We start from the raw sequence: 24,662 nt of genomic DNA, 5'->3' as shown, positions 1-24,662 counted from the left end.
GTAAGGTATTTATTAGAAAATGGTTTATATATGTAATGTATCTAATGCATTAAAGTCTCATTAATTTTAATAATTCAAAAAATTTCTTATTTTTCTTATAAATGTAAAGTTTTCAAATTGTTAAAATTTTATATTTAATTTTTTTTAAATAAACTCATGTAATACATGGGTCTCACACCTAGTAATTATGTTAAAAAACAAATTTAGTTGTGTCAATTCCGTACATGTTTGTTTATCAAAAAACTATTTACATTGAACCAAAAAAAATCATAACTAGAATCAAACAGATAAAACAAGTTGATGATTTGCAACATACTCAAACTCGCATACGATCGTTTATAATAAAAAGACATGGCTATATTAAATTGCAACAAATTTGATTTATTCCACCAAAGAGAAAGACCATTAACATTGTTAGTAGTCAACATCTTATTGCAAGATTTACTAGTAGTCTTGATATAATTATTAGTGTTTTTGGAAAAAAAAAAATCGTCCTGATTTTGCTTATTAGGAATCAAATAATTACTTTTTTGATATTTAGTTTAATACATATGTAAGGGTATGAGTTAGGGGTGTAAGTGAGTCGAGTCAACTCATGAGATCTTCGAGGCTGACTCGAAAAATACTTGAAATCGACTCTGATCAAGTCAAGTCGAACTCGAGCTCGAGCATTAAAATACTCGGCTCGTGAAGCTCATGAGCTTAATCGAGCTTGAGCTTCGAGTATTTTTCGAGTTGGTCTCGAAGATCTCACGAGTTGACTCGACTCACTTATAATTCAAACTCGGGCTCGATTTCGAGTATTTTTCGAATGAGTTACATTTCAAACTTGGGTTCGAGCTCAATAAAGTAACCGAAACTTTTGGGCTCGATTACACCCTAGTGGGGGGTATCACGAGAAAAATACACTTTCAAGCATGACATTACTTAACTCGAGACCGAGTTTGAAAATTGAAATGTAGGCTCGAGGTGAGTTTTGAGCCCTAGTGTTTTAGTCGAATTTCGAGCTTAGCAGTACTCAACTCGACTTAGCTCGATTACACCCTAACGAGGGTATCATACCCTCCCAACTTTCTTTGCCACATAGACATCACATTAGTTTTTTTCTCTCTTATTCTTTCAATTATTCTCAACCATCTACACAAGTAGCTCATTTTTCTGAACCCTTTCAATTTTGATCAAAAAAATTTATAAAATTTTTCAAAGAAATTACAAAATAAATAAATAAGACTAAAATTAAAAAATATATATTATTACAAAAATCACAGCAAATTAAAATCCTAAGTACAAGAATTAAAACATATAAATATTTCTAAGCCTCCAATACATAAATTTGTGCAATTCGCTTGCAAGCGGAACCACATTCAACTGCACTCCAGTTAAATCGTCATGTTGCTTTAGGAAAAAAACTGTAAATCTTTATCAAATCGTTTTCCTTCATCAACCATACCTCCTCCTCTAGAACTGTGACAGTTGTTTCTCGACACCTCTTCTAAAATGCATAAGTTTATCCCTTTGATGTCGCTCTTTGTTCTCCTTTGCCTTGTCGGTAATTTTTGTTAGCCGGCCAACTTCATACATGAGGCTTCTGATGCCCTTTCGTCGTCGCGGTGGCAGTTTTGCATTGGTGCTTTTTCTTAACAACATGTTAACCTTCCTCGTTCATGTGACTTGAAAATTAGGCATCTGATCTACTTGTATACGTGTTGGAATCGGATGTTTTGTTCCCTTTTGCCGAAGGATGTAGGGGGTTGTCACCCATCAAGCCAATGGTAAGCCATTTGGCATTGGCATTTGGGTTTTAGGCATCATATTTGACACTGGCATTTAGGTATCAGTTTGGAGTCGACGATTTCTTTTTGTAGTAGCCGTTTTTTTTGGATTTACCACGGCTTAGATCCATTGGAATTGATATTGAAAGAATGGAATTGAAATGGAAGAGAGTAGAGAGGAAAGAAGGAAGGTGGTGTGAATTTTTGAGTTGGGTTAGTGTATTTTAATAAATGTATTTTTTTTTTTTTTTTTTTTTTTTTTTTTTTTTTTTTTGAAACATAACAATTACCCAACAGCTTCATCGTATTCGTGAAACCGCCCAAACCAAACCCACCGCAACATAGAACGGAGGGTCCGCCAAGTAACATTTTCCAGCAAAAAAATCATTGACGCCGTGCACCCTAAGAGAACAAAATTACTCCATAAACCCTTCTTTAACTCTAAATAGATATAAAAGATGACAAATTAAATTGATTCTTATTTTTTATGCCTACAAATGTTCCTACCCAATCAAATTATGACAAATGACATCTTTCCATATTTTTTAACTTCTTTCCATATTTTTTAACTAACTCGTTAAAGCTATATTAGAAATATATCAAATAAAATTAAATTGAATGGTGATTTGTCATAAATTTAATGGGTAGGAATAATTATAAACATAAAAGGTAGGAGGTAATTTAATTTCTCATAAAAGATATATAAACCTATTGCTGTTTAGAATAATAATAATAACAACAAAACATGGTATACAAGATATGACAGATGTTTAAGGCTTTAAATAATATAAAAAATATATTATTGCATGATCATCACTGCAATCTAATACCGATATTGTTTTAAAAGTGATTCCTACTCACATTGCAACAGCTGCTTTATATTAGAAAATATATTAATTAATTAGCATTGATTATTATTCAATAAATTCACATGAATAATTTTTTTAAAATTAAATCATATTAAATATATAATATACTCTTTAACAAACATTGATGCACTTTAATTTATGTATTTTATTAGTTATTTATACGGTCAAGGCTTTCTTAGCCAGATAACTTTGTACTGTATTTGATATATATTGAAGCAAGATTGATGTTAATTAGACAAACCCAAATAAGTGAAATAAAACATGACAGCAACTCATTATCGATCTCTAAAATATGTAAAAGACATAAATGCCCTTCTTATTTGTCAATATTTACAGTAGCCCTAAAAAGTTTGTCTAATTTAATCGAGTTGAGTCCGGTCTAGTATGATCCAATATTCATGAAACAAGAACATATCACTTCCATAAAAGTTGAATTAAAAGTTCATGAAAGTTTTAACATTCTCCATAAGCCTGTTTAGCATATCATACAAATCTATTTACATTGCACATGAACATAACCTTCCTTATAATAAGCTTTTACATTCTATTATGAACATATAAGAAAATTTAAGTAGTAATAATAGAAAATCATGAAGATGTGGAAGCATGAAGAAGATAACCAGAGATTAAAGAGCTGAAGGCAAAGGCAACAAAAGCCACAAAACCAAGACTAACAGAAGTGGTAGCCAGCTGTGGGAACTTGTCTGCACCCCAATTCGATTTCCAGTCGTCTACTCTTGTGGCTGCTGATGATCCCGATGATATCAGAAGGTATGTCAACATCTGAATTTCACCAAATTTCAGTTAGAATTGAGAAATATTACATGATCACATTCAAAAACCCTTTGTTGATGCTCAAAGAAAAGTTTGAATTGGATAGATGTTTAAATTCACAAGAAAAAACCAATATCAGATCCAAAAACTTGCCTGGTCCATGGCGAAATCAAAGTAATACCGGAGATAATGGCGTCTTTTGTAATGATTTCCGGTGGCCAATTGATAGGCCAGATCAAGTCCTTGTAGCACAGCGTATGCAAATCCGACAATGTTCACTGCCATGGAGTACCTGAAAATCCACTATGATTAAACAAATGAAATGTGATTGGATATATTTAGAGGGGGGCTGGAGAGAAGAGAGAATCACCGGAACTCCTTGTAACGGTAGAATGAATCGAGAGCCCATCCCTGACGCTTGTCGGTGGCCATCACCGACAACGATATCAAACAAAAGAGCAATTCGAAAATCCTAAACCCTAACGCTATCTTCTTCATCGATCCTTCTTTTTCCATCCTACTAACGCTCCCCATAGATGACCTCGGCCGCCTCCCTTGGTTTCCACCGCCTGTTCGTGGTTCCTCCGGTGGCTTTCCAACGTATCCGTCTTGAGCGCCGCGTTCCGCTTTCTTAATCGGAACAGTCTCTTCTCGAACATACCTGTTCACCGTCGACACAGGCGCCGGCGACGCTACCCTCGCTCCGGTTAAATCCGGCAACGGATCTAACGTTGGTGAGCCGTGTGATGTCTCTCCTTCTTCTGCTGCTTCTGATTCTGCTTCAGGTTGTACCTCAACTCTTTCGGGAGAGAATCCATGGCTGAGAGATGACAGAGAAGACATAGTTGACAACGGGGAATCTTCAGGTGATCTAGCCGGCGGAGAAGGATGTCGTCTCCGATCTCGAGGATAACCGGAAGAAGAAGTTGCCAGCGAATCAACATCAACCTGCCGTTTCTGTTTCAATTCTCTTTCCATGATGAAATCAAACGTTTGAGTTTGATTGAATCGTAGGGTTTTTGCCCAATGGTATCCAAAAATCGAAACAACTGCTAGGGAATCTAGAAACCTGATTCATTCCAGTAATCTTTTGCTTCGATTGGGTGCGCCATAGCTTAAGAAAGAACACTGAGATGTGCATAAGGCAAAGTCTTTGATGGGTTTTGTATGGTTGGTTGAAGAGTAAAGTGTGGTAAGGTACACAATTTTATTTTGTCTCCTTCTCTGTAAATTAACAAAGGAAAAGTTATTTTCTTTACAAATATGTTTTTAAAATGATGTTATAATTTTATAATCGAAGATAAGTTGTTTGAACATAAAGTTATTATATAAATGCTATAATAATCAAATAATTCAATGAAAACATATATGCACGTCCAAATACCTTGATGTACAAATAGGGATGTAAATGAGACAAGCCAACTCGCGAGAAACTTGAGACGATTCGACCTTAATCGAGCTGAGCTCGAGCTCGAGCTACTCAAGTACTAAAATACTCAGCTCGTAAAGCTCGTGAGCTTAATGCAATTTAAATATATGACATTTCTTTATAATTGTTCATTTATAACATATATATCATTTCTTTATAATTATTCATTTATGACATATATGGTTGATGTTATATTGATATTAGGTGATTAATAGTGGGTTTTTTTTTGTAGTTTGGACATTTGCATGTGGAATGTTTAATATTTCTTACTCAATTTAATGATTTTGAATTTGTTTAAATATTAATCGAGTCGAGCCGAGCCGAGCTCGAGACTGTCGAGTATTTCACAAGCCTGAGCACGAGCTTAAAATCAAAGATCGAGTCGAGTTCAAGCCAAGTCTCAAGCTCGAGTATTTTAGTCGAGCCGAGCTTCGAGCTTGGTAGTATTCGACTCGACTCGGCTTGTTTACATCCCTATATACAAAACTAAATATAAATTGATAATATTGCACTTTGTTCGATATAATTGGGTAAATTGTACAAAAGTCAATAACTTTTATTTTTTTCAATTGATACCGAATTTTTTTTGTTACAAATAAGTCACAATGTTTCCAGTTATGACTGGTTGACCGGTTGGCTTCAAGTAAACCGGTTGCACTACTGACGTGGCATGATGACGTGTTAAAAGCGAAAAAAATGACACAAAAGATACTATGTTTTCAATTTGTAACATCCAGTAAAAAAAATTCAAAACCACCCCAAGACAATAATAGTTTACAAAAACATTATTTCAAAAGTATAATTCATAAATCAGAGTTACCCAAAATCATAACCTCATAAAATCCAGGATGATGTGCACGATCACGCCTTTGTCTGGCCCCTATCATCTAAGGTACTTGATAAATTTGGATGAACCTAATAGCTACAAGGAAGCCATGGCGGGCCCTGAGTATGCTAAATGGAAAGAGGCAATGGACAGCGAGATCAAGTTTGGAACTTGGTTGACAATGTACCAGGTCGAAAGACAGTTGGGTGCAAATGGATCTTCAAGAAGAAGACCAACATAGATAGAAAAGTGTACACGTTCAAGGCACGGCTGGTTGCGAAGGGTTTTACTCAAACCCCGGGGGTTGACTATGATGAGACCTTCTCACCAATGGCCAAGATCAAGTCTATCAGGGCCATGTTAGCTATCGTTGCGTTTCATGATTATGAAATTTGGCAGATGGATGTCAAAACTGCTTTCCTTAATGGGAAGCTGGCTGAAGATGTTTACATGTGTCAACCAAAAGGTTTTATGGATGCTAAATACCCCAATAGAGTGCCCAAGCTTGAGAAATCCGTTTATGGATTAAAGCAAGCCTCTCGCAGATGGAATCTTTACTTCGATGAGAAAATCAAAGAGTTTGGTTTTTATAGAAGTGAGGATGAGTCCTGCGTATATGTCAAAGCTAGTGGGAGTATAGTTAGTTTTCTAGTATTGTATGTTGATGACATACTGCTCATAGGAAACGACGTTCCAAACTTGCAGAAGGTTAAGTCCTGGCTTGGGAAGTGTTTTGCTATGAAGGATACAGGGGAACCTGCTTATATTCTAGGGATAAGGATATTGAGAAATAGAAGTAAAAGACTAATAGGACTTAGTCAGAGTACTAACTTAGACAAGGTGCTGAAACGTTTTAGCATGGAGAATTCCAAGAAAAGGGAGTTACCAATCCAGAGCAATACCAAGTTGAGTAAGACTCAGATTCCGAGTACCGATGCCGAGATAGCGGAGATGAGTCAAGTGTCAAATGCTTTCGCCGTTGGCTCGATCATGTACGTTATGACATGTACTCACCCAGATGTGGCTTTTGCATTAAGCATGGCCAGCCGATATCAAGGGAACCCAGGTAGAGCTCACTGGTTGGGGTGAGCATGGTGCGGTTTTTGGCCAAAACCGAACCGAAAACCGTAACTTTGGTTTTTTGAAGTTTAGAAACCGCACCCTGCGGTTCGGTTTTTGCGGTTTTTATGCGGTTCGGTTTTTGCGGTTTTTTTACTTGTTTTTGCGGTTCGTTTTTTTTGCGGTTTTTTGTTAGATTTTTTTTTTGGTTTTTGTTTTGCCTTTTTGCTAAACCTCAGATAATTCAGCGAGTTATTTTGACTCAGATGAGGAGTGCTAATCATTTCTTGGAGATGAACCGATACCACCACCTTTTGGTTTGAAATCAAATTGCATAACCAGTCATCCAAAATGTTTCTAATGCTTGAATATAATACAAATTAAACATAATATTTGTTTGACAGGTATATACGTTAATATTGGTTAATGTATTCATAAAAATGATACTATCATCACTAGTACTCTTTGCAAAACTAAAAACCACACCATCGGTTTTCATTTCGGTGTCGGTTTTTCGGTTTCGGTTTATGCGGTTTTTTCGGTTTTTTTGGTTTGCAGTTCGGTTTTTGCTCACCCCTACTCACTGGACAGCAGTGAAGAACATTCTTAAGTACCTGCGAAGGACTAAGGACTAGGTCCTTATACTTGGTGGGAGTGATGACTTAAGAGTGACATAGTATAGTGACGTCAGTTTTCAAACCGACGGAGATAACTTCCGCTCTCAGTCAGGCTGGGTATTTACCCTTAATGGAGGAGATGTGACTTGGAAAAGTTCCAAGCAGGAGACTGTGGCCGATTCAACGTGCAAATCAGAATACACAGCAGCAAACGAAGCGTCGAAGGAGGCTATATGGTTGAAGAACTTCATTTGATACTTTGGAGTTGAACCAGGCATAAAGGAGCCCATGGAGATTTTCTATGATAATGAAGGAGCGGTTGCCTTAACCAAGGAACCAAGGGTTCATGGCAGATCTAGACATATCGACGGAAAATACCATTTCATCAGACATCGGGTAGAAGAAGGACTCATCGTGGTCAAGAGGGTATCTTCAGAAGAGAATCCCGCGGATTTCCTCACAAAGGGTCTAAGTAGGATCAAGCACATTCAGTATGCGAGGAGCATTGGTCTGAAGGACGATATTAGTTTTAGTGATTAGATAGACTTTTAGAAACTTGTAATAGATAAATGTAATTGACATTTGGTGATTATATAATGGAGATTTATATATACTATTGTTTACTATCTTGTGTCAATTGTTTACTATTGTTTCATTTTTGCATGTTTTACTTCCTAAATAATTGAATTGTTCAAATTATCCACAGTCGATCATACTTTGGAAATAAGTAATGAGGCAAGATTGTCATGAATTGGTTTGTAGACCGTCTAAGTGCTTAACCATAGCAAAATTTTGCTGCAATGTTCATGAGTACTTTTGAAATAAGATTTGAGTATTGGATTAAACTCACGCTCATTTGAATCACTTCATGGAATTCGAACGAGTGATTGTTGGGCGATAATATTGTATAATCTTTAAACCGAGATATATGAGTTGTTGTTTACAAGTTGGTTGTGCATTGATAATGCGTGAATGCATCAGTAACTTGATGTTATAAAACATATTGATGTGTACGATTTCATGAGTAAATAGTACAAGCATATAAGTCAAAGTTTATCTGTTCCTTTTATCTTAAGGGGTAAAAGCGATATCTTGGGCCCCTCGATGATTTTGTGTTGACTTATGTGGCGGGTCTTGTCCGGACTAAATTGATGTGTTCATTAAGTTCTATGTCAGACAAATCAGAAATCGGGAAACAATCTGTTGGACATAAAGAATGATTAAGGTATTCTTTGTATTCCTTCTTCTCCTTCTTTGCATCGATCACAAATGTCAAGTATGATGTGCATCCTTTATACAAACATTTTCTAGCTTTCATCAGGGAATTGATTCCAGAATTTACTCTGCGTTTATCCCTGTACACCATAAATGAATCTTTTCCAGGTGGGTTTACTCTCATTATCTTCTTCTTGCATAGTATCCCAGCATCATTGGCGATAAGCAAATCCATTCCTAGTACGATGTCGAAACCATTCAACTCGACGGGTAACATCTCCTCGTGGAATTCGTTTCCGTTTAAGTTGATGTCAATGTTTTTAATGCAATCGCCAATAAGTATGAATTTGCCACTGGCAACTTCTATAACTAGAGCATTATCAAGTTTATCTACAGGAAATGCTAGTCTTCCACCAAATTTGTGTGATATAAAGGAGTAATTCGCTCTGGAATCAAACAATATATTGGCAGGCAATCCATTTACAAGAAAGGTACCTGAAGTGACATATGTTGCATCCTTTGCGGCTTCCAATGGATGGGTTTTTAGCATAACAACATCTTATGTGTTCATGTAACCCTAATTGCTTTTGATCTAAGTTTTTCACTAATTGAACATGCAAAAAAATTCCAAAGCAATAACCCTAGATTTAGCATATACAATTCGAAATTCATATATCAAAAGGGTTAGAAATATTACCTTGCTTGTTATATAGCAATAACAAGAACTCCTTGATTGATCTTGACTCTTGAAAGCTTTAGTGCCCTAAATGTTGCACCTCTAATGGATCACAAACACTTGTAGCAAGAGGATAAGAAGGAGAGAGGATAAAACACTAAGAATTTCGGCTAGGGTTTCTTCAAGGAAGCATTGGCCGAAAATCACAAGGCATGGGGTCTTTAAATAGTTGGTGGGTTGCTAGGGTTTCAGGTGGAAACCCTAATTTCATGCTTAGGGCTTAAGCAACCTATGGACCTCCCACTAGAAGGCCTTGGACAAATTCTATAGGGCCTCCCTATAGAATTTTGTCCATCCCATTCCAATGGAGTCCAGCAGCCCAATTTTGCAACTATTAATGATTTACAAAACAACCCTCGTTCCTTTAATCAGTTCCTTCGATCCCAAAATTAATTCCAAATTACTTTCTGATCAAATACTAATTAAATAATATGATTTCTAATTAATATATTATTCTCATAATATATTAATAAATAATTTATTAACCTCTCTCTCCAAAATCATGTTGTCAAGTTGCTAAAGTGAAGGCAACCCAAAAGGACCATGCTACTATCAAATCAAGTTCATACCAATTAAAGTTATGGTCTTAGACACTTAATCCAAAAGTCTCCTACTTGGATAAGTCTAATAACTATAATTGTAAGCACGAATTCTGAATCTTATTAGCAATTGTAGCTCTCAAAAGTCGTTGTTGAACTCTGACCTAGTCAGTCTTGTCCTTAAGATAATGGATCATATAATCCTTCATTCTGCAATATATCATGTGGACAAAGACATAGAACAGAATGATTCTCATTGTCTACAAGTTTGTTTCCCGATTTCTAATTTGTATGACAAGGAACTTAATTGAACACATCAACTCATAATTCAACACAAAATCATCGAGGGGCCCAAGATATCGCTTTTACCCCTTGAGATAAAAGGAACATATAAACTTTGACTTATATTCTTGTACTATTTACTCATCAAATCATACACAACAATGCGTTTTATAACATCAAGTTACTGATGCGTTTGCGCAATATCAATGCACAACCAACTCATATATCTCAGTTTAAAGACTATATGATATTATCGTCTCACAATTACTCGTGATACATTCCATGAAGTAATTCTAATGAGTGTGGGTTTAATCCAATACTCAAATCCCCATTTCAGGAGTACTCATGAACGTTACAACAAGTATTGCTATGTCTAAACACTTAGACAATCTACAAGCCAATTCATGACAGTCTTAATTCACTACTTACTTCCAAAGTATGATTGGTTGTGGATAATTTGAATAATCCAATTATTATGGAAGTAAAACATGCAAAGTTGAAACACAAAGTAAACAATTGAAAAAAGATAGTAAGAAATACTCATTTATAAATCTCCATTATATAATCACCAAATGTCAATTACATTTATCTACTACAAGTTTCTAAAATATTCTGTCTAATCACTAAAACTAATATCGTCGTTCAGACCAATGCTCCTCCCATGTTGAACGTGCTTAACCCTACTCAGACCCTTTGTGAGGGGATCCACAGGATTCTCCTCTAACGATACCCTTTTGATGACGAGGAGTCATTCTTCTACCCGATGTCTGATTAAGTGATATTTCCTGTCGATATGTCTGGATCTTCCATGATACCTTAGTTACTTGGTTAAGGCAACCGCTCCTTCATTATCGCAGAAAAACTCCATGATGGCACAACTCCAAGATCTCCAATGAATTTCTTCAACCATATAGCCTCCTTTTACGCTTCGCTCGAGGCTATATACTCTGACTCACACATTGAATCAGCCACAGTCTCCTGCTTGGAACTTTTCCAAGTTACTGCTCCTCCGTTAAGTGTAAACACCCAACCAGACTGAGAACGGTAGTTGTCTCGGTCTGTCTGAAAACCGACGTCACTATAACCAGTAACTCTCAAGTCATTACTGCCTCCAAGAACAAGGACCCAGTCCTTAGTTCTTCGCAGATACTTAAGAATGTTCTTTACAATTGTCCAGTGAGCTTTACCTGGTTCCCTTGATATCGGTTGACCATGCTCAAAGCAAAATCCACATCAGGGCGAGTACATGTCATAGCATACATGATCGAGCCAACAACAGAAGCATATGGAACTCGACTCATTTCTACCATCTCAGCATCGTTACTCGGACTCTAAGTCTTAATCAACTTGGTATTGCTCTGGATAGGTAACTCTCCCTTCTTGGAATTCTCCATGCTAAAACGCTTTAACACTTTATCCAAGTAAGTACTCTGACTAAGTCCAATTAGTCTTTTACTCCTATTTCTCAAAAACCTTATTCCCAGAATATAGGCAGCCTCTCCTAGATCCTTCATAGCAAAACACTTTCCAAGCCAGGACTTAACTTCCTGCAAGGTTGGAACTTCGTTTCCTACGAGCAGTATGTCATCAACATACAATACTATAAAGCTAACTATACTTCCACTGGATTTGACATATACACATGACTCATCCTCACTCCTAGAGAATCCAAACTCTTTGAACTTCTCATCAAAGTAAAGATTCAATCTGCGAGAAGCTTGCTTCAATCCATAAATTGATTTCTCAAGCTTACACACTCTATTGGGATATTTATCATCCACAAAACCTTCTGGCTGACACATGTAAACATCTTCAACCAGCTTCCCATTAGGTTAAGTGGTTTTGACATCCATCTGCCAGATTTCATAATCATGAAACACAACTATGGCTAACATAACCCTAATAGACTTGATCTTGGCCACTGGTAAGAATGTCTCATCATAGTCAACCCTCGGGGTTTGAGTAAAGCCCTTCGCAATCAATCGTGCCTTAAACATGTGCACCTTCCCATCCATGACATTCTTCTTCTTGAAGATCCATTTGCACCCAACTGTCTTACGACGTGCCACATTGTCAACAAAGTTCCAAACTTGAATGTCATACATGGACTGGATCTCGTTGTCCATTTCCTTTTTCCATTTAGCAGACTCAGGGTCCGCCATGGCTTCCTTGTAGTTAGTAGGCTTATCCAAATTTATCAGTGTACTATCATTGATAAACATATCAACTTCTGCAGATATATGGAAACCATACAGCACATGCGGAACGCTAACCCTACTAGAACGCCTAAGAGGTAATGACTGGTCAATTGGTTCAACATGAATTTCTTCCTTGGGTTGAGTGCCAGTGTTAGAGGTTACTTCATCGCTTGAGTCTTGAATTTATTTAAGGTCAATTATACTCCCACTGTCCTCTTTGCATATGAGTTCCCTCTCACGGAAAACTCCCCCTTCGTGCTAAGAAGACCACGTTCTCACTAGGTCTGTAGAACAAGTATACAAAGGAATTTTGTGGGTAGCTGATGAAAATACACCGCTCACATTGAGGTTCAAGCTTGTCATGAGTCCATCGTCTAACGAAAACTTCACAACCCCAAACCTTGATATGTGACAACGAGGGAACCTTCCCTGTCCACATTTCGTGAGCTGTTTTGGCAACCTTCTTTGCCGGGACTAGATTAAGGATATGGGTGGCAGTCTCTAAGGCATACCCCTAGAACGATATTGGAAGCGAAGCTCTACTTATCATGGAACGAACCATGTCTAACAAGGTTCGATTACGCCTCTCAGCCACACCATTTAGCTGTGGTGTCCTAGGAGGTGTCAATTGTGAAACAATTCCACATTCCTTGAGGTAGTCGTGGAACTCGATACTGAGATACTCACCACCCTTATTGGATCTGAGCATCTTGATCTTCTTGCCCAATTGATTCTCGACTTCATGTTTGAACTCTTTGAACTTTTCAAAGGTTTCTGACTTATGCTTGATTAAGTAGATATATCCATATCTTCTATAATCATCAGTAAAAGTCACATCAAATCGATTCGCATCCTTTGTGGCGGATCCGAAGGGCCCACACACATCGGTGTGTATGAGATCCAACAATCCATCACCTCTTTCACAAGTACAAGTGAAAGGTGATTTAGTCATCTTTCCAAGAAAACAAGACTCGCATGTATCATCCGACCCAAGGTCAAATGATTCCAACACACCATCCTTTTGGAGTTGGGAAATGCGCTTCTTGTTGACATGTCCAAGACGACAATGCGACAAGCATGCTTTGTCTAAACCATTAGATGAATCAATGTGCAACACACTATTTCCTAAATTTTCTACAATCATCACAGTTTCATATAGACCATCACAAGGCAATGCTTCAAAATAAAATAAACCATTATAATAAGCATTAATAGAACCAATTTCATTATTAAATGAAAATCTAAAACCTTGTCTGTACAAACCATGAAAAGAAATAATATTCATCGTCATTTCTGACGAGTAGCAACAATTATTCAAGTCTAAACATATTCCACTACTAAGCTTCAAAGAATAAACGCCGATCTTGGCAACAGGTGACGATCTCCTATTGCCCATTATCAAGTTCATCTTCCCAAGCTTCACATCTCTACTTTCTCTTAGTCCCTGCAATTCAGAGCAAATGTGAAAACCACATCTTGTATCATGGACCCGAGAATTAGAATGCGATGAATTTTTAGAAAAAATAGTGTAGATACCTGCCAAGGAAGGCTTGATCATGCCATACTTGATGTCCTGCAAGTACTTAAGGCAACTTGTCTTCCAATACCCCTTGTCTTGGCAGTAGAAACTGACCGCATCTTTTGGATCTGAGGCAGGGGGCAGAACCAAATTTTGCTTTGGGTCCACTAAAAGAAGACCCATCATGAGACTTTCCCTTCCGGCTTTGCTTAGAGGAGCTTTCCTCTTTTTCCCCTTTCCTTGTCCAATAGCCAGGACTGAGCAACAGTAGGAGTAGGAGTGGATTCAATACTTTTCCCTTTCAATCCACTTTCAGCAGTTCTTAGCAGGCCTTGAAGTTTTCTCAATGTGACTTCATTATTGCTCATATGATAAGTCATTTTGAACTGATCATAGCTAGGAGGAAAAGAGTGTAGGACTATGTCAATAGCAAAATCTTCATCAAAGTTCACATTCAACTTCAACAGATGATCCACATAGCGTTGCTCCCTTTGTAGGTGGGTCGTGATGGACTCTCCATCTTTCATCTTGGTAGTGATGAATGAACTGACTATTTCATACCTCTCTTGATGTGCTCTTTGATGGTACTTTTCCATCAAGTCCTTGCACATCTTGTAATGCAAATAGTCCTCGTAGAACCGTTGTAGCTCAGGAGTCATAGTGGTTACCATAATGCAAGACACTTTAGTAGCATCCTTGCAGTGAGCCCTATGCTCAACTATCTCTTCGGGAGTTGCTTTGGTTTCGTCTATCTCGTTCAACTCCTTGTCGAGGATGTATTCCTTGTCCTCGTAACGCAAGGCCATTCGGATGTTTCATATCCAATCATTGAAATTGGAAACATCGAATGTGATCCTTGCGCAAATGATCAAGAGCGAGAAAGAGTTAGCAGAGTTGTTGGAGGAACTAGAAGCGTTGTTGGAAGTTGACATCTGCAAAAGAAGAAGGACAAGTTTTTATTAGATAAGGAATCCTTAATATAACACTTAAAATGAAATATTAAGGCTAGAACCCTACTCAATAATTCACAATTTGAAAGATGGATGTCGTAATCTAATTGTAAATTATTTGAAGGTAGGTAAATCACGATTTACAAATTCCACCACGAAAAACGAAATTAGGTTTTAAATGAAATGAATTTCCTAGATTCTTTAAAATTCATTGAACTATTCAATGACATGTTTAATCTCGATTATGCCCTCCAAGTTTGTGACTGGGATATCGAGGATCACAAACAAGGTGTGAATAACCATACAAATTAGCTCGGTAATCTCGATGTTATTTACCACCAAATCAATGTGCCGGTTAAAAACACACGCTCCATTGATCAATGATAATTTATGAGCTACATATTGTCACTCTTTGTTAGTCCAAGTTAGTGTGTCGGTTAACCACACACGCTCCACTAACGACTTGGAAAAGTGCAATGTGCAATTTCATGGATTAGCATCAAATTCACATTTTCCTAAAGTAACTAAGATTGAGAATTTATAAAAAAAACATTTAGTTACTTTATATTTATCATTATACTTATTAATGAGGATTTAATGTCCTATCATACCCGTTCGGCTAACGACCCTCCACCAATCAAGGAAACGGTGGGTGAGAGTGGACATTGATGGGTTTTGAGCATAACAACATCCTAGGCTCTGACACCATTGATGGGTTCTGAGCATAACAACATCCTATGTGTTCATGAAATCCTAATTGCTTTAGATCTGAGTTTTTTACTAATTGAACATGCAAAAGAAATTCCAAAGCAATAACCCTAGATCTAGCATATACAATTAGAAATTCAAATATCAAAAAGGTTAGGAAGATTACCTTGCTTAGCAATAACAAGTACTCCTTGATTGATCTTGAATCTTGAAAGCTTTAGTGCCCCAATGTTGCACCTCTAGTGGCTTACAAACACTTGTAGCAAGAGGATGAGAAGGAGAGAGGAAAAGACACTAATAATTTTAGCTAGGGTTTCTTTAAGGAAGCATTGGCCGACAATCACAAGGCATGGGGTCTTTAAATAGCTGGTGGGTTGCTAGGGTTTCAAGAGGAAACCCTAATTTCCTGCTTAGGTCTTAAGCAACCCATGGAGCTCCCACTAGAAGGCCTTGGACGAATTCTATATGGCCTCCCTATAGAATTTCATCCACCCCATTCCAATGGAGTCTAGCAGCTCAATTTTGCAACTATCAATGATTTACAAAACAGCTCCCATTCTTTTAATCTGGTCCTTTGATCCTTAAATTAATTCGAAATTAATTTCTGATCAAATACTAATTAAATAATATGATTTCTAATTAATACATTATTTTCATAATATATTAATAAATCATTTTTTAACCTCCCTCTCTATTATCATCCTGTCAAGTTGCTAAAGTGAAGGCAACCCAAAAGAACCATGCTACTATAAAATCAAGTTCATACCAATTAAAGTTATGGGCTTAGACACCTAATCCAACACCAGTGTCATCTAGAAAGCTCTCGCCTTCAGCTTTGGTGGAACGCTAGGCCTTGTTGCCTCCTTCTTCTCCGGGCAGTCTTTCGAAATGTGCCCTTCTTCGTTACATCTATAACACACCCTCTTGTTGGATGTACACTCGTTGACGTAATGCCCAGTCTTTCCACACTTGTAGCAAGTCACCTCCTCGCTACATTTATCGAAGTATTTCTTTTCACACTTCTCGCACCACTTAGCTTCACCTCCTTTTCCTCCAAATTTCTTCGAACCAGACTTCAAGAATTTACTCTTCTTCTTGGACTTTGAAGATCCTTTAAACTTCATCTTCTCGCCAATTTCAACATTGTTGGCGGCTCTTCCCTTAATCATCTCCTCAGCACACTTGGCAGCCTAGATAGCTAGGGAAAAACCTTGAAGGTTTGGGAGTATTAGAGAGAGAAATGTGATAAAGGTGTGAAGAATGCATTCCTCATATCTATTTATAGGGCCAGGTCCTCGGTCTATGTTGGACGTTCCTCAGTTGGACGTTGCACGTACCAGGTACGCTACGCGTACAAGGACACACAACACATATCAAGGGGGAGCATGTCAACCTTCGGATGTGGCGACGTGGTTGATCCGGAGCCAAGCTTTGCGAGAATGCGGGGAGTAGGGCTCCTCTATGCGGGGCGTTCACGTGCAATCTCGCATCAGCCACTTCTGACTTCTAAATTCTATAACTTTCGCATACGAGCTCCATTTTCGATGTTTTTTATATCCATGCGTAGGTGAAGACGTACTCTACAACTTTTGTTTAGACTCCGTTGGCTAATTTTGATTTTATTTTTAAAGTTATATTTTAACAGGCCTGGATAGGTAAAGTCCATTAAAAATTCATAACTTTGTCATCAGACGTCCGTTTTCTTCTGTCTTTTTATTGTTGATCTCCTATCAATGAGATCTTTGATTCTCGTTTAGGTTGTGTTGGCTAAAAGTTGTTCGATCTAAGATTCGAATTCCGGGCTACATACTACTATGTTAAATCTTAGAAAAATCATAATTTCCTCATACGAAGTGTAGCACCTGGTTCCCGGTATGTAAATCTTATTGAGAATTTTCCTTCTTTTTAGCCTTGGACTCGGCGAGTCATAGGTCCAACTCGCCGAGTAAGGATGGGACCCGGGACATGTTTAAGTTGGCGACTCGGCGAGTCCATATTCTGGACTCGGTGAGTCACCGCTGTTGGATGAAACCCTAATTTTCAGGGGTTGCACCCTATTTAAACGACGTTTTGTGCCTCATATCAGCCCCCATTGCATCCAGAACATTCCCTCTCGAAGCTCTAACCCCTTTTTTGGTATTTTGGGTGATTTTGGTGCATTTCTTTGATGTTTTGGAGAGAAGAAGAAGGTAGATCAAGAGGAGAGGAAGAAGATCCAGAATCTTTGTGCCATTTCAGGACTTCTAGAGGTATTGGACTCGAAACCCTCTTTGTCCCTTCATTATTATCTTGTTGAGAGCTTGTGATAGCCATTTCAAGGCTTCTTCTAGTCTTGACCTTTGTGTAGTGAGCTTATAGTGTTGAGGGACTTCGGATCTAGGCATGTTTGGGGTCTAAGGGCTCGGATCTGTAGCCTTTATGGACCCTCATTGCTTGAAAACCTTGGATCTACCATTTTAAGTACATTTTGAACCCTAAAATCCGTATTGGTGAATATCTACACGTAAAGTTGGAAACTTTACGTGTGATTCGTGTTCTAGGAGTCCATATCTGTGAATGGCATGAACTGGAATCGAGCAGATCTGTGTATTTAGTGGGTGCATGGAAACGACTCGGCGAGTCGTTCATGTGACTCGGCGAGTCTGTTCGCGAGTCTCCGAGTTCGTCCCCTTTTTGTAGTGTTGAGTGAGCAGTGAGTCACGGGGTGTGACTCAGTGAGTCGGAAGCTAAACTCATCTATGGAGGAACTCGGCGAGTCAATGCCCCGACTCGGCGAGTTCAAGGCAATCTCCTTAGATCAAGAACAGACTCGGCGAGCTGTTCATACAACTCGGCGAGTCTTAGCATTAGTGTTCATCGGATGAAGATGAACTCGGCGAGTTGTTCATACAACTCGGCGAGTAGGATGAAGGACTTGAATATCAGTTTAGAAGGAGAACTCGTCGAGTCGTCGCCTAACTGGACGAGTAGAAACGGGATTCAGGCAATCGTTTGGTTAGGGACTCGGCGAGTCGGGTCAACTGAAAGTTGACTCTAACTTTGACTTAGGGCATGATCAGGGGTAAAGTGGTCATTTTACCCAAAGGACAGTTAGCAGTGTTTGATTGAGTATGTTGTGGGAATTGCAGCCGGAGGATTTCCAGAGCAGCTGCAGCAGTAGTAGACAGTCAGTTCCCGATCATATCAGCAGCTACTTCGAGGTGAGTTACCTTCCAGTAGCGGTGGGTCTACGGCCACAATGCCGGCCCACCAGTAGGAGTCGTATCTTAGATGATTGTCTTTGTGATATCATCTAGGTTGCTACTACTTGATATGTTATATGCTAGCATGATATGTTATATGAGATAGAAGTAGAGATCGGTTGATAGGACCGAAGGGTAGTTCAGACACCCCAGAAATGTCTGACAGTACGTGATGATATGTTTGCATGCTGGTCTGTTATGTTATATGCGATAGAGGTAGTAGGAGGGGACTAGTCCCCGAGGATCGGTTGTTAGGACCGATGGGTAGTCAGCACCCCAGAATGGCTTGACACGGGTAGTCAGCACCCCATAATGGCTTGACACGGGTAGTCGGCACCCCAGAATGGCTTGAAACGGGTAGTCAGCACCCCAGAATGGCTTGACACGGGTAGTCGGCACCCCAGAATGGCCGTACTGGGTAGTCAGGCACCCCAGAATAGCCTGGCAGTATGTATGTTATGTGTTTGTATGGTATGTGGTACGATGGGGGAACTCACTAAGCTTTGTGCTTACAGTTTACAGTTTTGGTTTCAGGTACCTCTTCGTCAAAGGGGAAGGAGCCGGCGCGGTAGCGGCACATCATGCACAAACACTAGTTTCCGCATTTACGAGATTCTCTGGGATTTATACTCTGATATTTTGATGGGTTGTATGGTTTGGCTTTTAGACATGGTTTACGTTGTGTTATGATTTGATCAAACAATGTTTTAATTATTAATGTTTTCTAAAGTAATGTTTTTAAAACAAAATTTTTGGACGTGAAAATTGGGTCGTTACACGAAGTCAGATTTGGACGTTCTTTTTATGCACACTCTCGATTTAACGTATACTGCGACTTTCGTTTAGATTTCTAAGGCTAAAAAGTACTTTATCGGAAACTCACTTTTTACGTCACATGGCGTCGGGCTGGTTTTGTCGCGAAACTTCGACAGGTCGAAACTTCTACGTTATAACTCGGATTTCTACGTTCTTTATATCTCCGGAATCCTTGTCACAACCACGACAAATTTCTTCATAGATGTTGGGTTTATCTATTATTTTATTTTTAACGCTTATTTTTATTCTTAACTTATTATATCTTATAAATGAGTATAATGCATATGAAATCACATAATTCACATAATATTCAACTAATTCCTCTTTATTGCTTCAAAGTAGGTTACAATTGTTGACCATAACTATTACATCATCATACTAATGTTTAGCCTAGAAACATGAGTGTTACAGTTAAACCGAGAGTGTGCATAAAAAGAACGCCCAAATCTGATTTCGTATAAGGAAGTTATGATTTTTCTAAGATTTAGCATAGTAGTGCACAACCCGGAATTCGAATTTTAGATCGACCGGTTTTAGCCAACACAATCTAAACGATAATCGAAGATCTCGTTAATAGGAGCCCAACGATACAAAGACAGATGAAAACGGACGTCGGATGACAAAGTTATGAATTTTTAACGAACTTTACCTATCTAAACCTGATAAAATATAACTTTAAAAATAAATTCAAAATTATCCGATGGAGTCTAAATGAAAGTTGTAGAGTACGTCGCCACCTACGCATTGATATAAAGAATGTCAAAAATGGAGTTCGTATGCGAATGTTACGGAATTTAGAAGTCGGGAATATGCTGATGCGAGGAGGGTGACGTGACCGAATCCTGACCCTTGCTTCCTCCCCACGGATTCACATGCAGAGCCGACACCTGCTCCTTTGTACGTGCAGTGTAGCCCTCGTACGTGCAACGTACTTCGGAAGTACACCCAACGTAACCGAAGATCTCAGCCTATAAATAGGTGCGAGGTTTCTTCCATTTCTTCACACCTCAACCTTTCTTTCACTCTCAACACTCCAAAACTATCCCTCCCTTTCCTTAGTACTTCCTAAGTGCTAGAGGTGAGTCCCGGAGCGCCAGAAGGCTACGAGAAAAAGAAATTTCGGCTCGGAAGTTTTGCCCCCGCAAAGCTTGGTTCCTAGCCAAACCCCCTTATAAGTAGGTTATGCTTACCCTAATTTAAGTATAGCTTATGTTTGAGTTTAATATCGTTATCATGAAGCTATAAAAAATAGAAGTATTATAAAAAGTTTTATTATAACATCTTTTAACTACTCGCGGTATGGGGAATCTGGTTTGAAGGGTCTCATAGGGTTTTTGGATTTCAGAAAAGCTATAATGCCAAAATGGCATTGCCTTCCGGTGTTTCATGTCTTGCCCCTGTATGTACCTAGTGGTTGAAAAGTATTGTTTCACACTTATAAAATAGTATCACTTGTAAAATATTCGTAATAAATATTAGACTAAAATCTAGCGGTAATGATATCAGGTTTCGTCGAAGGAAAATAGAATTATTAGAAGCGAAGCACTGCCCGAGTTTGGAATCATCACTTTAACAAGTGAGTGCATAGTTACTTTCATCTTACACTTAGATATGAAGTATTTAATATAATTACGTGCTATGTGTGTATATTATATGTGTACTTGATATTTATGTTGGATAAACAAAATATACATGTTTTTTTTATTTAAACTGTATATGTATTTTATACCTATAATTATGATGGGTAGATGATAACGATGATGAAATAAATGATGAGAGCCCTCGATGTTTAAGATGATCAAGTCATCTAGCGGAGTATAGATGACGACCACAGACTATTCTAGACAGTCCAGTGGAACGCTAGCAGGCTCGTAACTTATAGGTGTTTATTTGAGCTAAGTGTTCACCAGGTGTAGTCCATCCCCCCCATGGTTGCCTTATTTGACATATATTGTTGAGGAATCCCCTAAGCAGTGTCGTCAACCCGATGAAAACCCTTAGCCTAGGTCCCTTAATTTAGATGCTTTAGGGACAGAAAGTGAGGGTAACGGGAATGGGTAATCGGGTTGATTGATTTCATGATATTAATAAACTTAATTATTGTGGGTTAAAAACCCTATGTGCTCACTAGGCTCCCAAGCCTGACCCACTCAGTTTCTTATATACGGATAGTGGCAAGAGAGCACATGAGTGATGATCTGATGAGAGATCAATGGATTATAGGCCACTAGAATAATAGATGTTGTAACACTCCAAATCAGGTAAATACCCTTTGTACCCTTGAAATGAAAAGTATAACATAATGTTCCCTTAAGTATGTTGGGCGTACTTCATGAGTACGCTTAGCGTACTAAGGATGGATGCTCGTGGAGGGTGGTCGCGTACATTGGGCGTACCAAGAGGTACGCGTGGCGTACGCGATAGAAGAGCAAAATCCTAAAACCCGGACTTGAGACCTATTTATTCATCCTTAAGCCTCTTGGACCAAACACTAATCAACCTCCATAACCTCATTTCACCCTTTTACCCTAAATTTCCTTGTGAGAGTGTTCTTGAGCTTAAAAACTGTATTTGTGGCCATTTTAGAGATTATTCAAGAAGAAGAAGTTAGTGAGCAAGCTTGGTGTAGCATTGAGCTTCAAGATCCTGCATCTAGTTCACCTTGAGGAGATTCTGGAGGTATAAAGTCTTAATATTGACATCTTATTCATTAGATTGAGCTAGGGTTTGCTATATTGTACCCTTTTGTGTTCATGAATCATCTATTTGGAGTTTGAGCAACTCTAGAGCTTAGGAAGAGTAGATTCGAGGCCCCTTAGCTCATTTATACCATAAAAATGCAGTCTTGATGAATGTTTTGACCTCATGCATGAGTTAAGACCCTTGGAAAGATCTTAATGGGTTATAAGGGGTTGTTGGGAACATATGGAGCATGAAAGGGCATAAAGTTGACAACTTTATGCCTTAGAACGTCTTAATGGACTCAGATATAAAGCTTGACGTTAAGATCCCAAGCATTAAGAGCTTAATGGTTTTTGTGCATGCCTGACTTGTATGTCGCGTAGTAGCATGTACGTGATGGGTTTTAGCCATAAGAACTTTCCTATGTGCGCATGCAAAACCCTAATGCTTGGATCTAGGCTTTCTAATTAAACATGCTTTGAATCTAAGACTTCTAATGTCTAATTAGGTATAATAACAACATTGAAATAGATCTAGAACCATACCTTTGAATTCCTTGTTGATCTTGTTGTCTTGGAGCTTCTAGAGTCACAATTGTCACTCCTCTAATGGCTTACAAACACCAATAGCAAGGAAGATGATTTAGGAGAGAGGAGAGGGGAGGAAATCAGCCAGGGTTCTCTTACTTTAGATGAAGTGCCGATTTCCCTTAGCTATGGGGTCTATTTATACTTGTAGACTCCTTAAGGGTTACAACCTAAACCCTAATTGGATAATCTTCTCTTAAGGCTATCCAAATCCTTTCCATAGATAACCCCTTGGACGATTTTGAAGCTATCTAGCTTCTAGAATCCGTCCCTTGCTTATCTATATGGATTTACAGTCTAAAGCTTAACTATCAAACAATTGACAGTTTATACCCTCTTATTTAATTAATCTCTTTAAGTCACCAAATTAATTCCAATTAATTCTATGACTTATATTAATCAAATCAATATATTATTCTTTATATTATTCTCATAATATATTAATAATAGTTACTCTCTCTTAATAAATCATCCTATCAAGTTGCTATGGTGAAGGCAACCCAAAAGGACCATGCACAACCGGGTCAAATACTTGCCTAATATAGTTGCAGCCTTAGACACTATTCCAACAGTCTCCCACTTGGATAAGTCTAGTAACTATATGCACAAGTACAATTCGGTTTGCAATCGTAGCTCTCAAAGACGTTGTCAAACTCTGATCTAATCAATCTTGTCCTTTAGATAAGGGATCGTACAGTCCTCTGTTAGATATCATGCTGACAATCCTATGGAATGGTTAGTCAAGCATTTAGGTTTCTCGATCTCTGATTTATTTGACATAGAACTTAATCGAACACATCAATTAAATTCTGACCGGGCCCGGCACATAAGTCAAATCAAATCATCGAGCGGCCGAGATATCGCTTTTACCTTCTTGGATAAAAGTTACAGATAAACTTCGACTTATATGCATTTACTTATTCATTAACCAACCATACACAACAATGCGTTTTATAACACCGAGTTACTGATGCATTTTCGCATTATCAATGTACAATCAATTAACAAATAACAAACCATATATCTAGGTTTTAAGACTATATGATATTATCGTCTTGCGATCACCCTTTTATATCATATTCCATAAGGTGATTCCAGCAAGCGCGGGTTTGTTCCAATGCTCAAAACTAGTTCATAAGCACTCATGAACGTTGCAGCAACCCTTTGCTATGTCTAACACCATTTAGACAATCTACACACCGATTCATGACAATCTTCATTCATATCTACTTCCAACATATGAACGATTGTGGACAATTTGAACAATTCGATTATTCCTAATAAACTCAATTATTCTGGAAGTCAAAACATGCAAAGTGAAACAATAGTTAAACAATTAACATAAGATAGTAACATTACTCATAAATAAAACTCCTTTATTTAATCATCAAATGTTAATTACATTTATCTATTACACGTTTCTAATACTATCTAATCTATGCTAATATCATCCTTCAGCCTAATACTCATAGCATGCTGCAAGTGCTTAACCCTACTCAGTCCCTTCGTAAGCGGATCTTCTGGGTTATCTTCTGATGATATCCTCTTCACTACAAGTTGTCCTTCTTCTACCATGATCCCTCGGTTCCTTGGTCAAGGCAACCGCTCCTTCGTTATCACAGAAAATCTCCATGGGCTCCTTTATGGCAGGTACAACTCCAAGATCACCGATGAAGTTCTTTAGCCATATTACCTCATTCGACGCTTCACTCGCTGCAATGTACTCTGATTCGCACGTTGAATCAGCTACGGTCTCCTGCTTGGAACTTTTCCATGTCACTGCTCCTCTATTTAGGGTAAAGACCTAGCCCGACTACGAACGGTAGTTGTCCCTGTCGGTCT

At 38.2% G+C, this 24,662-nt stretch overlaps 1 protein-coding gene across 1 annotated transcript; it reads right to left on the bottom strand.

The window, feature by feature from the left end:
• Positions 1-3,040: 3,040 nt before the first annotated feature.
• Positions 3,041-4,740, bottom strand: LOC145097873 (CASP-like protein 4A1). The gene is made up of 3 exons (XM_079035532.1): positions 3,786-4,740; positions 3,569-3,707; positions 3,041-3,424 (listed from the first exon to the last, which is right to left on the bottom strand). The coding sequence occupies exons 1-3, from the start codon at positions 4,391-4,393 to the stop codon at positions 3,230-3,232; spliced, it is 942 nt and encodes a 313-aa protein (XP_078891658.1). The 5' UTR covers positions 4,394-4,740; the 3' UTR covers positions 3,041-3,229.
• Between the last annotated feature and the right edge of the window lie 19,922 nt (positions 4,741-24,662).

Source organism: Lactuca serriola, chromosome 4, assembly GCF_051521515.1.
Source record: "Lactuca serriola cultivar US96UC23 chromosome 4, Lser_US96UC23_V15, whole genome shotgun sequence".
Lineage (NCBI taxonomy): Eukaryota > Viridiplantae > Streptophyta > Magnoliopsida > Asterales > Asteraceae > Lactuca > Lactuca serriola.
This window is presented reverse-complemented; position numbering and strand designations above follow the sequence as displayed.